The 14957-nt window shown below is 43.8% G+C and overlaps 1 protein-coding gene across 3 annotated transcripts in view; it reads left to right on the forward strand.

Annotated features, from left to right (window-relative positions):
• The window catches only part of TMEM131 (transmembrane protein 131), a 225142-nt gene that overhangs the window by 194844 nt on the left and 15341 nt on the right, over nt 1-14957 (forward strand). For all 3 annotated transcript variants that reach the window (XM_047743793.1, XM_047743792.1, XM_047743791.1), the window contains exons 32-33: nt 10895-11070; nt 14515-14636. In XM_047743793.1, the coding sequence (XP_047599749.1) occupies nt 10895-11070; nt 14515-14636 (298 nt within the window). The remainder of the gene's footprint in view (nt 1-10894; nt 11071-14514; nt 14637-14957) is intronic.

The raw sequence follows: 14957 nt of genomic DNA on the forward strand, positions 1-14957 counted from the left end.
CAGGACCCTGGGATCATGACCTGAGCCGAAGGCAGAGGCTTTAACCCACTGAGCCACCCAGGTGCCCCACCGCCTGTTTTTTTAAATAAAGATTTATTGGAACATAGCCATGCTTATTCATTTCCATATTGTCTATAGCTGCTTTCATGCTACAGCAGCAAAGTTGAGTAACTGCAAGAGACCATGAGGTCCACAAACCTGAAAGTATTTACTATCTATCTCTTTACATAAAAAGTTTGCTGATCCCTGCTCTGGAGTTCTGTATACTGTATTAGTTACCTATTTCTCAGTAACAAATGACCCCAAAACTTTGTCACTTAGAATGCCCACATTTACTATCCCAGAGTTGCTATGGGTCAGGCATCTGGGTGCAGCTTAGCTGGGTTCTCTGCCTCACAAGACTGCAGTCAAGGTGTTGCCTGGGGCTGAAGTCATCTTAAGGTTCAGCTGAAGGTGAATCTGCTTCTAAGCTCACTCAGGCGGTTGATGGCAGGATTCAGTTCTTCATACACTGTTGGACTGAGGATCTCAGTTCCTTGATGGCTGTGGCCCCCACTCTCATGAGTCCTCTCCATGTGGCACTTTGAAGCAGTTGGCTTCACCAGAGCAAGGAAGTTTAGAAGGCAAGAGAGAGAAAAGCTAGCAGGACAGAAGTCACAGTCCTTTACGACCTAATCTTAGAAGTGACATCACATGACTTTGGCAGTGGTCTGCTACTCAGAAATGTCCCTCCCATACTCCAGAAGAGGGAATTCCACAGAGCATAAACACCAGGAGGCAGGGGTGCACTGGGATCTTAGACGTGACCTATCAACACAGGCACAGAGGTAAGCTATTTGGTAACTTCCAAAATCAAAATATAAAAACCTATAAACAGCCTGTAGCTCTATTTCAGTTTAATCCCTTTACAGCCCGAGCTTTTGCATCTTCCTCTCTCTCCCATGGCAGCTCTGCCGGTACATGTGATTCCAAGCCTGTTTCAGGACCTCCCTCACTGGTGTACCAGTGTACCAGGGAGGGCTTTTGCCTTTCATTTACACAGGGAAACAGGGAGCTTGGCTGTCGTGAGAGACCAGGAGAAATCCAATGTCCCAGAGTCCAGGACTTTTATTAGAGAATTTCCTACTCTTGGATATGAAGACTAGTTACATAGAGTCCTCTTAGAATTACATGCATTTGGATTTGCAAAGTAGTAAAATGTCTCAAATATTATTTAACTTTTTCCAGAGAAATGTATTTTTTGCTAACTCATTATTAATAGAGCTTACTTATTTTAGGGTAATTTTCGTAGTAACAGGAAATGAATCCTTAAAGTTCTTTTTATTAGATCAAGTTACATAATGAGTTTTTTCAATATTGTGGGCATGAATAAAATAAACATATATAATCATTTCTTACCAGAAGGAATTTGGCAGTCAAACTGAATACCTCACTACCTATGTCTAAGATAGTCCGCTAACATCAGTGTGTTGGGTCCATTTTTACTTTCATGGTCATCCATCTGGAACATGAATGTTAAAACTAAAAAATGATTTTAATGGTCACAGTGGTCCTAGAATTGACCTACTAAAAGGTATTTTGGAGCTGGAGTACGTGTACCTCCACATCGTTAGTGATTCTTGAGCCCTCGAGGACACAGTGATTCCAGGTATCATATCACATCATATTTGTTATCCTTCCCACTGCTGCTGTTTGGAAAGAAGGAAGGAAACAAAACCTTTAATTTTTTTTAGCAAGTATTTTTATTGAAATGTAACATACATGTGGAAAACTGGCCTCTTAGAAGAACTTATAAAAGTGGGCATTGATCTCCAGGTTGCAAAACAGTGGTGTGTCATAAAACCATAGGCTTTTAGCTGGGCAGAACCTTTATAAGCTCTCTAAAGCTTACCCCAAGCCCCTGCAAGTCTTCATCATGTTCACATTAAGTATAAACCTTCTGTTTTCAGAAGCACCCTGTTCCCCTCTGTCCCTTCCCAGTATCTCAGACAAAAAGTCTACCTTATAATGAGCTTATGAAATGTCCAGCTTTTGGGGCAACTGAGTGGCTCAGTCGTTAAAGCATATGCCTTTGGCTCAGGTCTTGATCTCAGGGTCCTAGGATCGAGCCCCACATTGGGCTCCCTGCTCAGTGGGAAGTCTGTTTCTCCTTCTCACACTCCCCCTGCTTGCATCCCCTCTCTTGCTGTCTCTCTCTGTCAAGTAAATAAAATCTTAAAAAAAAAAAAAAAAAGTTCTAGCTTTTGGACTGTTCAGAGTGACTTCTCTTCAAATAAATAGCTCTCCCTAGGTTTTACCTAGATTATAGGCCATCCAAGCCATTAACCTAGTCATTCCTCCTGTCACTGCTCCTCATGGGAGATGGCACCCAGAAATGCCCTCTGTTCACAGGCGGCCTGTGCAGGGCCTCATATAGCTGCACAGTCGTCAGACTCAATGCTTGTGTGTTTTCTTCCCCTGCAATACAGAATCCTAGGCACTGGATGGAGGCCATTGCCGGATTGAGGGTTAAAATCTAAGGAAGCTCTGCACCTGGTGCAGTCAACCTGTCGGTATCCATATTAGCTGAAGAAACAGTGCCGTCTGCAGCTGTGCTAATTTCTGGCTATGGTTGCATGAGGGGCAGCTTTATCTAGGGTAGGGAGACACAGAGTGGCACATGGTCATGAGGCTAGGCTCAGACATGAGGCAGGCCCAGATTAAATCATGGCTCTGCTCCTTACTAACTGTGTGACTCTGACATTTACTTCTCTGAGCCCCTATTTGTTACCTTTAAAGTGGAAGAGATAGCTACTACTTACATCGTGGGACGTATCTCCTGCTGGGACTATTATTAGGCAAAAGATGGCCCTCATGGTCTTCAGCCTGCTGAGTTGAAGGGAGCAGTGGAACACCGCAGCACTGATCTTAAGGGTGAGAAATGGGACAAACGGGGCTAAGGAAAGAATGCCAATGGCAGGGCCAGCAAGGAGAAGGCCAGCAGACAGGGTGACAAAGCAGGCAGAAGATGTGGTCGCCCTATCCCAGCAAGGCCAGAAAAAATAAAGGTAGAGCAGAGCTGCACAGAGTCTGGCAGCTAGGACATTACTTGACCTTGGCAGGATAGTTGCTGTGAAGTGATAGGACGAGAAACTTGGTTACTGTGGTGTAGAGAGTACTGTTCACATCAGACTTAACAGTGGCCACTTCTTAGGGTATGCGTTGGGGGCAAGTAAGTGAAAGGGAGCATTTATTCTTTAATCTGTAGTTTCCGTATTTAATTTCTAACAAAAAAAAAAAAAGATGCAGGGGAATGAATTTTTTTTTTATAGATTTTATTTATTTATTTGAGAGAGAACAAGTAGTGGGGAAGGGCAGATGGGGGAGAGACAGAGAGAGAGAGAGAGAGAGAGAAGCAGACTCCCCGCTGAGCAGGAAGCCCAATGCAGGGCTCAGTCCCGGACCCAGAGATCATGATCTGGACCTAAGGCAGACACTAATCAACTCAGCCACCCAGTGTCCCGGGATGAAAATACTGTGGTCGTATTTTTAATTAAAAAAATGGGGAGCATGGCGTTTGGAAATATCTGTGAGTGAAGGACAAAAAGGCAGTAGAGCTGAGAGCGATAACGTTGGTCAACACTTAATTAACGTTCCAGGCCTGACTGCACATGCCTCGTGCACCCTGGTGGCTGGCATTGCTGTGACCCTGTGTCTCCAGTTAGAAACTCAGTCCAGAAAGAAAGGTTGCAACAGGAGTTATGGGAGACCATGACCAGGCCCGATTGTAAGCCCTCAGCTTGTAACTACACTGTCCTGCCGCCTCCAAAAAGAAGAGAAGCAAGTGCCCAAGGAGGTGGGTGGGCTGGGCCCCAGTTCAGTAGATTACAGAAGATGAGACACTCATTCCACAGGTGTGCGGATGCAGATTAATGGGTAGAGATGCAGAAGCGGTACAGGGAGTCCAAGGAGCTTCTGTTTGAGCTGAAGTCACAGCTGCTGGGACTGAGGGGCAAAGTGGGAGGGCAGAAACAGGAAACACTTGAGAGTGGTCTGGTGCTCATTTCTGGAGCTCACATTTCTGTGGACTGGGAGTCCATGGGACATGAGAGCTGGATGTGCAGAGCAGCCCTGCAGGTAACATTGGGACCCAGCTGAGGCTAGAAGGAGCTCTACAAACGGGGAGAGCATGGACAGTCAAGTGATGGGAGATCCGACATGTCCAACTGCAGAGATGGTGGAAGCAAGGGAATGACGGGAGACTGTGGTCTGCACGTGAGACCTGAGACTGTAGGGCTTCAAGGAAACGCAGTTCTGGGCGGTAACAGGTTCTTAGGTGCAGCCTTGGCAATGGGATGTGGAAGTAAAGCCCATTAGCAACAGTGAGGCCACAGAGCCTTACAAAACCCTCTGGAAGCCTCACGTGTTTGGGAATTGAGATTCTGGAAAGGCACACAGTGCATGCACCATGTGATTCATAAGTCTAAGTTCAGTTCAGCACTAAGAGTTTAGTCCTCAAGTTCTGTTTCTGAATGCGTTAGGGAGAGAAACTCCGAGAGCTTTTTGGATTTCAGAGGTCCTAAGGAGAGATGACTGACCTGACCCATACGAGGCCTGGAGCCCAGGTGATAGGTTGAGAGAAAAAGTCCGTGAGGCTGGTGTCAGTCTCCTCAGTGAGGACTGGAGACATGCAGGGTACAGTGGTGAGGCCAGTGTGTAGGAATGTAGCGTGTGTGCAGTTGTCATAGACATAGAGGATTCTGCGCGCGTAGATCTGCCTTCCGGGCTGTCTGCAAGGAAACAGACTAGATTCAGAGCTAACATTATAAAAACTCACCTGCCTCCCAAAGCAGGGCATCTTCCAAGTATTGTTAAAGCCTGAGGCTTGGTTGATAAACTTTCCAGTCCCTGCTCTACTACTGTATATTGTCCCACAGGCAAAGGTAACCAGTCCTCGGAGTAAATCTAACGTGATTTGCCCAATAGGGGCGGAGAAGTGGACCTGAGCAAGCAGAGAGAAGGGCTAGTATCAGCGCAAGGGGAGCAGTGTTGGTAGTATTTGCTACCGAAAGTTGTGGTCCAGGGCCTTAAGAGATGTAGGATCATGGGTGCCAACCCAGAGTGCTGAGTCATACTCTGCATTCAACAAGGTCCACTGGTGATTGGGATAACCTGTGTTAACCCACTAGTGAACGTAACCAGTGAATGTCCTTGGGAGGTGGGCACCAGTCCCTTTAGTGGTTTTTGGGCAGACAGGGAGTTGCCCTTAAAGGGAATGGACAGAAATACCTAGACAGAACAGAAGCTATCCTCTCCCAACATTAAATTGTAGTTCAGTGTGGTTTTGAATATCTGTGATAAATCCAAAATGAGTTGAGTATAATAATTTTATGAAAACCCTACATAAATGAATTCTGTGTACTGTAATGTTTTTGGTGGTGCAGGAATAAGGTCTTGGGTACCTTATTTATTGGTTCTGCTTAGGCACCACAGTTGGTATATACAACCTTATAAAGGTACCAGAAAAGCTAGAACAAAAGGAGTACAGGTATTCATACAAATTCATGAATTCCTTCCACGGCTTAGAAGTAAAATTATTTCACTTAATAAGGACTTCTTTTCTAACTTGAATTGAGCCAAACTAGTATCTTCACAGTCTGTGCACAGAACTTAATCAGAATAAGTTTGAAAACCATTATTTGCTTTAACTTTAAGAACTCCTAAAAAGATGTTTTTTCATATGCATGTTTTGTTATGTTTTAGTTTAACATGCTTATATAAAGTTATTATGTGAGGAAATAAATTTGCATGACTGGTACTGACCCCAGTAAATTGTGTGTGGGTCTGTATTATTTATTGGCCTCATTTAGACCATTTCAGCAGCCAAAAAACAAGGAGGAAGACAAATTCCTTTCAGGATTAGTGCTTCTCCAGAGCGTGTGGTCAGCTGTTACATGGCCTGCCTTGGGCCTGCCGCTGCCAGGGACAGCACATACTCAGAGAAACAACTTGCTGCTAATTGAAACTTTACTGAAACAATTCTTTTGGGTTGAAGTTAATGAAATGACTTAACATGGGAGAGAGATAGCCAAAGCAGCTTGGCCAGACTAGTTGATTACAAATTTATTCACTCCTTATTGAAGACAAAAAGTAAATGACCAGGATGTATTCTTTAAATTTATAATTCATACTCTGCCTCCTTAAAATAATTGGAGGTGGTTTAAATTATTAAAGCCTGGGTAAAACAGTGAAGACAGGAGTTTTTGATGTTTTATCTGTTTGTTTTTAATTATGGTGCTCTCTCCTCAGAAACCTAGAAAAAACTGTGTTGTTACCATTGAGTGTTAAATTGAGCAGCGTGGTTCCTGGCAGCAAGGGCTAAAGTAAAACATTGTTCTGTAGTTCTCATGCAGGAAGAGGATGCCTGAGACTGCATCTGAAAAAAGAAAAAAAAAAAAAACAAAACCACACAGCCTTCGCTGGCACTGAGTTCCTGCTTCCATCGGAGGACACTGATTAATACAGTGGGCATTTGTCTTTATTGGAGAGAACATGGGAATGTTCTTCACACAGATTTATGCTTAGCCTCACACGTGTGCACAGTATTCATGGTGACTACAGTACGTATATATTGCTTGTAGCTGGATTATTTGATGAGGCTTCGAACTTTCTGTTGAGTCAGGATGCTAGAGCAGTTAAGAGGCAGATGGTACTCTGCCACAAATGTTTAGCAGCCTGCCTTATGGCCCTGTATGCACAGGTCAGTCCTGAGGTACCCTGCAGATAGGGACAAACGGCTTTTGCCAATAAAGTTTTGTATCCACTCAATTATTAGAAAAAATATACTTAATTGGGCTTTAAAGCAATGAAGAATCAGTTTCATTCTGACTATTTCTGTGAACAAGCATCGCAGCCGCCAGCTGGGCATAACTTTGTGGGCAGCATGTTACCACAGTCGGGGTTCGGGCATGTGCACCTCCCTGGGCCTGGCTTTGTTGCCCTGCGCAGATAACTGAGTTTTCCTACAGTTTGTGGCAGTCCTACACAAAGCAATTCTGTCCACGGCACTTTTCCAGCAGCATTTGCTCACTTCGTGTCTCTGTGTCACATGTTGGTGATCCTTGCAATATTGCAACCTTTTTCATTATGACTAAATTTGGTTAGTAATCTGTGATCAGTGATTGCAACTCGCTGAAAGCTCAGATGATGGTTAGCATTTTTTAGTAATAAGGTATGTACATTGGGTTTTTTAGATATAATACTATTGCACACTGAATAGATGGCATATAGTGTAAAGATAACTTCCATATGCACTAGGAAACCACAAAATTAATTTGATTCACTTTATTGTCATGGTCTGGAACCGAACCTGGCTACGTCTAGAGGTATTTCTGTACTGATGCCTATCTAGCCAAGATATAGCACATTTACATCACCCTAACGATCCCTTCCCTGTGTGTCCTTTTCTAGCCACACCCACTTCCCTCCCACTCCTATCCCTTCCTTAGCCCCTGGCAGCCTTTAATCTCCATTCCTATAATACAGTATTTCAAGAATGTTCTGTATGTGGAATCACACAGTTTGCTATGAAGACTGACTTTGGATTCAGTCCTTGATACGTTAGTCGTGAAAGAGTGAAATGGGATAAGCTTCCAAACGAGGGGCGGTAAGTTCCAGAGCAGATCACACAGTAGACGTATTTCAGTGTTTACAAAAGCACAGAACCATCTTGTACAGCTTGACAGACACTGGCTGAGCGCTTGCTATGTGCTGGGCACCATGCAAGGCACTGAGGATGGAGAGATCAGTAAAGCTTATCGCTGCCCTTCAGGAGTTTAAACTGTATGTGGAATTTCACCGAGGGGGTAAACGCTACCCACAGGTAGCTTCTTCAATCAAGAAGAGTCTGCTTGGTGGTGGTGGGAGTAGGCAGACAGAGTGTGAGTAGCCTCGGGAACCGTTCATTCAGATGGTGGGGTGAAGCCTGAGGAACCGGTCACTCATGTTGGGTGTATCCCTTGGCCACTGCTGGAAGCCTCAGTTTTTCTCAGCTGTTTCTCCCTCCAGTTTTACTGTCATTATTTAGAGGGGTTAGTTTTTATATAGATTATACACCAGTTAAGGCATGGTTCCCTTAAGACGGGATATCCTGTGTCCTCCCCTGTGTATCATGGTAATAAATGACTTATCTTTGAGAAGGCAGTTTCCCTCTGACTTCTGATTCCCACTTCCCAGTCTCCTCCTAGCAAAACATTTTAGACTGTCTTTCCCTAGAGCCCATTCGTAGCCCTAGGAAGCAGTTCCTGAGTTCCTTGGGAACAAGCTTTCCTGAGAAACCCCGCGCTAAGTGGCAAGAAGGAGAGGCCACCCCCCATACATATAGCCTTGCAGGGCACATAGGTCTGTCATCAGGCTCAACCAGTCTGAATTCTTATTAGTCTTTTGATGAAAGTATGCTCTCTCCCCTCCCACCAACATTTGAAATTGGAAACAGAAGCAGCCAAAGAAACCATCCAGGACAGTGAGGTAGCTGCTAGCCTGGGCTGTTGGATTGATATAGTGGTGACTGTGTTGAGACCGTGACTAATGATTCTCAGCCTAGTTACACAGTAGAATCAGTTAAGGAGCTTAAATACTTACCCACACCAGGTCCCACGCAGTACTGCTTCATCAGAACCTCAGAGTGGAGCCCAAACAAACCGATATTTGTTAAAAGCTCCCTAGGTTAGGCTAAGGTACAGCAGATTAAGAATGATTGTTACAGACTAAGAACCCAAAAGAAGTTTTTAGGATATATAACTCAGTTTGGGGCATCTCAGATTTGAATTGCTTATGTGAAATTAATTAAAGTCATCCCCCAGAATATAAAGGAGGAAGAGAAGTTCAAGGGCTGATCTTTAGGGAACACCAGCAAAGAGCTGGCAAAAAACGTTGCCAAAATAATCACAGTATCAAAAAAGGATAATGATGTCTGGTCTGGCAGGAGTGGGAAGAGGGATAGTCCAGTGTCCAGTCAAACTTGTAGAATGAGGAGTGTTAGAGGTCATTGGTACTGACAGTTAAAGAGAAGAAGTCCAAGGGCAGGACATTAAGAAATTTGTAAAAGATGGGGATTTGGAGATAAAAAGCATCTTTCATGAAATAAACTTTTTTTACCCAAATTTTCGGGTTAACTATTGGTTTGTTAAGTGTTTCTTTTTCTCCTTTATGTATCCATATTTTCAAAATTTGAGCCAGTTTAAAAAAGAAATTACTTCTAGTGCTTTCCTATTTAATTAAGCATGTTTTGAGTTATTGTAAATAGTGGTTATTCATACAAATGGTGCCTCTCACCCAGAGAATGTTCATAAGCATGACAGAATTGTTCACTGCATGGGGCATCTATCTCAGGCAATGGGAAAGGCTGAAGTACTCGCAGCATGAACTGTTGAACTAAGAATCTAAGAAATCCCAGGGCTCCGAGGGCCAAAGCCAGACAGGCTCCTTCCCATTTACCATGGCAAAAAGGAGCTCCAGGCTGTCGGGGTAGAGCAGAAGCTGTTGTAATTAAACCAACTGTCCAGTCTTCTCCTAAAACAAAGGCTTCTCAATTTTTGAGACTTAATGTACCAGTTGTAGTTTCAAGTTTATTACCTCCTGGAATTAGTGTGAAAGAAAATGACAAAATGTCATTCCTAAAATCCAGTCGGACCTTTACCTGTTCTTTTTCTAGATCAGGCCCATCAAAGGTTTCCTGTAAAGGGCCAAACAGTAAATACATGAGGCATGGTATGCCACATACGGTCTCTGTCATATATTCTTTCTTTTTTTTTGATCACTTGAAAATGAAAAAATCATTCTCACCTCACAAGCCATACAAAACAGGCTGCAGGATAGATTCCTTCCAGGGCCATCGTTTGCCAACCCCAGTTCTAGACGCCAGAGTTGGAGTTTCTGGCAACAATTAACCAGTGGCCAGGAGACATTAGGATTTAAATAACTTGTTTAAGCCCCCATTATCAAAAGGATGTATTTTCAAATGGCATGTAGACAATGGGTGAGGCTGTGGCTTATGTAGCTTCTGCAGCTTTAGCCTGCCTGCCCACCCAGGTGATTCCACAGGTTTTGGAGTCTGGCAGTTTCTCTGCCATTGTCTAACTCAGCTGGAACGGAAGCTGCAAGGGTTATGTCATTGGGGCTGTTGTATTCCCAGGACATGGAGCTCTGCCTGGGAAGTAGGCACTCAAATATGCTATGGGTTGGTTTCTCATTTGTCTTGGGAGCATCCATATCTTTTAAAATACTAAGCTCACTAGAGCTCTGTTTCATTCTGTCCATATAGACCATTCCATGGTGTTTCTGTGTCAGGCACTGCTCTGAGGGCTTTATGCAATTCCTTATTACAACCCCGATGGGAGGCCAAGGTCATACACCTGGTTAGGGAGAGCCAAGATCTGGACTCAGCCATCATGGCTCTGGCACCAGGCCTCTTAGCATCCCTCGGGTGATGCCCAAGGACAGTTCATCCTGTGTCACCCTCAAGCTTCCAGCTCCAAAGAGATTGGAAAGGATCTCTGGTTTTCACTTCTGTCACTTTTCAAAGCCACATCGTCCTCAGGGGTATCAAAAAATATTCTAAGACAGACGTAGATTTGTCAAAATACTCAGTTTGCCAAAAATCATTGAACTGTACACTTAAAATGGGTTTATGTTATTGTACATAAATTGTGCCTCAATAAAATGGACTTTTACAAATATTCTCATCAAAAAAGTCAAACATGATGTGGAAAGTTTTAATCAGAGAAGAAATAAAGTAGAGAAAGAAACCTTTGCTAATGAGAGAGTCCAGCCTCTTGGAGGAAGGTTATACAATGGCTGTGTTTTCTGAGTTATTTGAAAAATCAAGAAGTTACTTTACTTTGATTTTTATCCCCAGGGAAAGGAAAACCTCTTCAGCGCAAGGTGAAACCACCTAAGAAGCAAGAGGAAAAGGAGAAAAAGGGAAAGGGAAAGCCACAGGAAGATGATCTGAAAGACTCCTTGGCTGATGACGACAGCTCCTCCACCACCACGGAGACCTCCAACCCAGACACAGAGCCTCTCCTCAAGGAGGTATGACAGCCTCCCATAATCAAATGAGAGAAGGAAGTGTCCCCTGCAGCACGCGAGACACTGTCTCATAGATCAGGCTTTATCTCTAATGTAGGCACACGTTCTGGGAATTCCTCCTCTGAGTGCATAGGCCTGGCTAGACAGTCACTGGCTCTCGGGAAGCAGTCACAGCCCCCACGTTGGAGGTCGTCATTTCCACCCCCCGACAGGAGCATTGGCAAGCATGTTGATAAAGTAAAGTAGTTAGAAATTGGATACACTGCTTAAAAATGAGGGACTGTCTGGAATAGTAACTTCTCTGGCTCATGAAGTTAGTTTCAAATTTTAAGTATCAAAAGAGGATGAGAAGGAACTAGACCATTTTAATTATATGGGACTTCTGTCTTACCACTGCTGGTACAGTGGGCATCAATAGCAGCTCACTTCTCCCACAGTTAGGGCAGGGACTATTGTGGAGAGGAAGGTGGCTCCCCAGGCTTCAGCGGTCACCCAGAACTAGGGACTCTGCTTGGCACACATTACCAGATCAAGAAAGCCACCTCACTTCTCAAAGTCCTCAGCTCTCAGGGTTGTCACTAGTGTCAGGTAATACTGCAAAATGCCTGGTACTTAGTGGCATTAGGTAAATGGAAGGTAAAGTTACTGTTGTGAATAGGTCTGAGACTTTAAGTTACAAGTGCTATGCAGAAAAGTGAAGGCATAATTCTATTTTGGCATTTTTATTTTTAGATAACTATATTCCAAATTTAATATGATCCTAATATAGCCTTTAATATTACAGGCCCGAATTTCGTTTTCAGTTTTAATCTAGTGACCTAAGGAATCATTTCTTAAAGATGTCTAACAGCATTATCTGCATGTTAATTTTTAAATGAAATTTACATGTGACTTATTTTTCTTGTCAGCTTCCTTCCCCTTTGGGTCTGTCACATTTGGTGGGGTGCTCTGTGTGCCCTCAGGACAGTGCGTAGTCCTGGAGTTCTGTACTTTATTATAACCAAACAGATTCCTTCAAAGAAGTAGAATGCCATCTACTCGTCTTTGAGTGGAATCCCAACGGTTTCAGTGATATGAATAAGCATTTGGAAAGTATTTTCAGGGCAGGCTTTCTTCACGTTTCGTCACTTCCTTTCCTGCCTTTCTGGCTTTTCTCCTAACGCTTCTCTCCAGCTGACCCCATCTGCCGCCATTCTCTCTGCACCCCTGGCATCATTCTCCCCTCTCTGCTCACTTCCTCCCGCTCCTCCCATCTCCTTCCCCACCATTTGTTTCTTACAGACACAGCACAGACTCCATGTGGCTCCATTACCTCTGTCCTCCCTCCAGATTGGTTTTTAGTCATCCTCCTCAGTGCTCTTGCATACAGTTTCTGTGCTTTTATTTCTTACTGACTGATCTGCTTGCCAGTTGTGTGTGTTTTCTTCCTAACTAGATAACAGACTTGACAGGTCACTATCCCACAGATGTGTTTTCCAACCTTCCTCAACCCATTCATTCAAAAAGGAAGGCTTGAGTGGAATATTACATGGCTATTAAAAAGGGATGAGCTCCTGCTATGTGACTGCCCTGGTGGAGGAAGTTATGCTAGGTAAAAAAAAAAAAAATCAGACTAAGAAAGACAAATGCCACTGCTTTCACACATGTGTGGAATGTAAAACACAAAACAAATTAATAAACAAAAAGCAGAATCAGACCCACAAATACAGAGAACAAACTGGTAGTGGCCAGAGGCAAGGTGGGAGGGGGAATGGGCAAAATGAGTGAGGGGGAGGGGGAGATACAGGCTTCCTGTTGTGGACTGAATAAGTCACAGGGATGGAAGGCACAGCATAGGGAATGTAGGCAATGATATCACTGCAGCATTGTGTGGTGACCGATGGGAGCTACACTTGTGATGAGCGTAGCATAACATAGATGTTGAATCACTATGTCGTACACTTGAAATGTGTCACATTTGTGTCAGCTATACTCAGTCTTTTTTAAGGCAAATTAAAATGAAAAAAAAAATTAGGTACTAAGCACCTGAGTGCTAACTTTGTGCATGGGAAACAGCAGGACAAAAAGACCCATCTCTTTATCTTCAGAGAGCTCATGGTGTACAAAGTGCTTGATGAGTCAAGTGTTCAAGAAATACTTCTTGAATAACTCAGAATAGTCTTAAAAGGTATGTGGGCAAGAGGGTGGGTTAGCCCTTTCTCTGGTTATTTACTCCTGACAGTTAAACAGATTGACCTGATGTGACCTGTTAAAACCCAGGGTTCCTTAATGACCATAAATGGTGAAGCTGGGTAGCATTTCATTGACCCGTACCAGTAACTCCTGTACCCACAGCTGTGCCACTTGACTGAGCCTGTCCTTCCCCTTTCCATCTCCCGATTAGCCTCAGTGTTTCCCTGCACACCGTGTTGCTCCAGCTTTGTGGGGGTGAAGAACCAGGGTGTTGTTTCTTTCTAGTCTGTCATATGGGCGGTACATACCCATGCCACATGGGACTCCCCAATGAGTTCAGTAAGACCTAACAGATCTATGCCTTGTTTGGTCTCATGCTTGGATGCCACAGCGGTGTGGACTTACTATAAACATGCCTAAGTGTGGCTTCCGTACTTACCCGTCAGGGACCAGAAACCACAGTGGGCAGACCAGTGACACAGCACAGCTGTAAGGTACAGCTTAGGTATGGCCTTCTCCGTGCAGGCTCCACACTCAAGCCAGGTAAGACAGCCCTTCTCTGCTCTGGTCAGAGCCCGTGAACAGCCCTCCACCAGGGTACAAGTCTCCAACCATCATATGTGTCTGCCTCCTGCTAGACTTCATAGTCCTTGAGGAAAGGGTCTGGGCCCCTGGAAGCCCCCATTGCCCAACACCAAGTGGGTGACCAGTAAGTGTCGGTTGAGTAAGTGAATAAATAATGAAGCCCCTCTCGTTGATGGTGAATGGTTAGCATTAAACCCACCGTAACACTTCCATGCTCACGGTGTTGCTTGTGAACACTTGGTGAACAGGTGTGAACGTGTATTGCTGCCTGCACTGCTTTCTCGCCCCAGATTTTACCTGTACTTAGGATTAGCAACATTGCTGGAAGTGTAGGACTTTCTATTGTACTCCAAGCTGACTTTTCTTGTAAAAGAGCAAGGTTTTACACACCCAACCCTGTGCTTAAAAGTGAGAAGCTACCAATTTGCCACTGCCACCACCCATCCCAGGCAGAACATGAGTATAAATAAAAACATTCTTTATAATTCAGGCTCTCCAAAACATAATTACAGTAAAGCAAAGGCTAAAAAATTGACAGAACTACAATAAAGATAGAAAAAGTTTATTCTTTTTATACATATAACATGTTGTATCTGCTGCCTCTTCGATTTTGTGTCTCTGCCTTCATATAGGGCTGTATCACTCATTTTTATTACTCCTTCATAGCAATTAGGTGTACATTTTTTACAGGATACAGAAAAGCAAAAGGGAAAACAAGCCATGCCTGAAAAACAGGAAAATGAAATGTCTCAAGTGAAGCAAAAAAGCAAAAAACTCTTAAAGAAAGAAATCCCAACAGATGTGAAACCCAGGTAAGAAAAACAAATGTATGCAGAGAAATCAGGTATACAGAAGAAATGACTGGTGAATCAGGTCATGTTTTTGTGGTGGGTTGGTTACTGTGGGGTTTCTGCAACAAAAGCCACAGCTGCATCATGCTCCTCTCAGGGTTTTTCTAATGCCTGGTGTTGATTGGGGACCACATGCTGCTGATATCAGACATGGAAAAGGCAGAGTTAAGGACTTGTTCTGAAAATTTAGGATGAAATTTTAGGTTGGTAGTTCGTTCCCAGGCAGAGAGGCATTTCAGTTCCGTACAAAGGTGGCCTTGGTGGTTTAACCACAGATAGGAG

This window comes from Lutra lutra, chromosome 9 (assembly GCF_902655055.1).
Source record: "Lutra lutra chromosome 9, mLutLut1.2, whole genome shotgun sequence".
NCBI classification, from domain to species: Eukaryota; Metazoa; Chordata; class Mammalia; order Carnivora; family Mustelidae; genus Lutra; species Lutra lutra.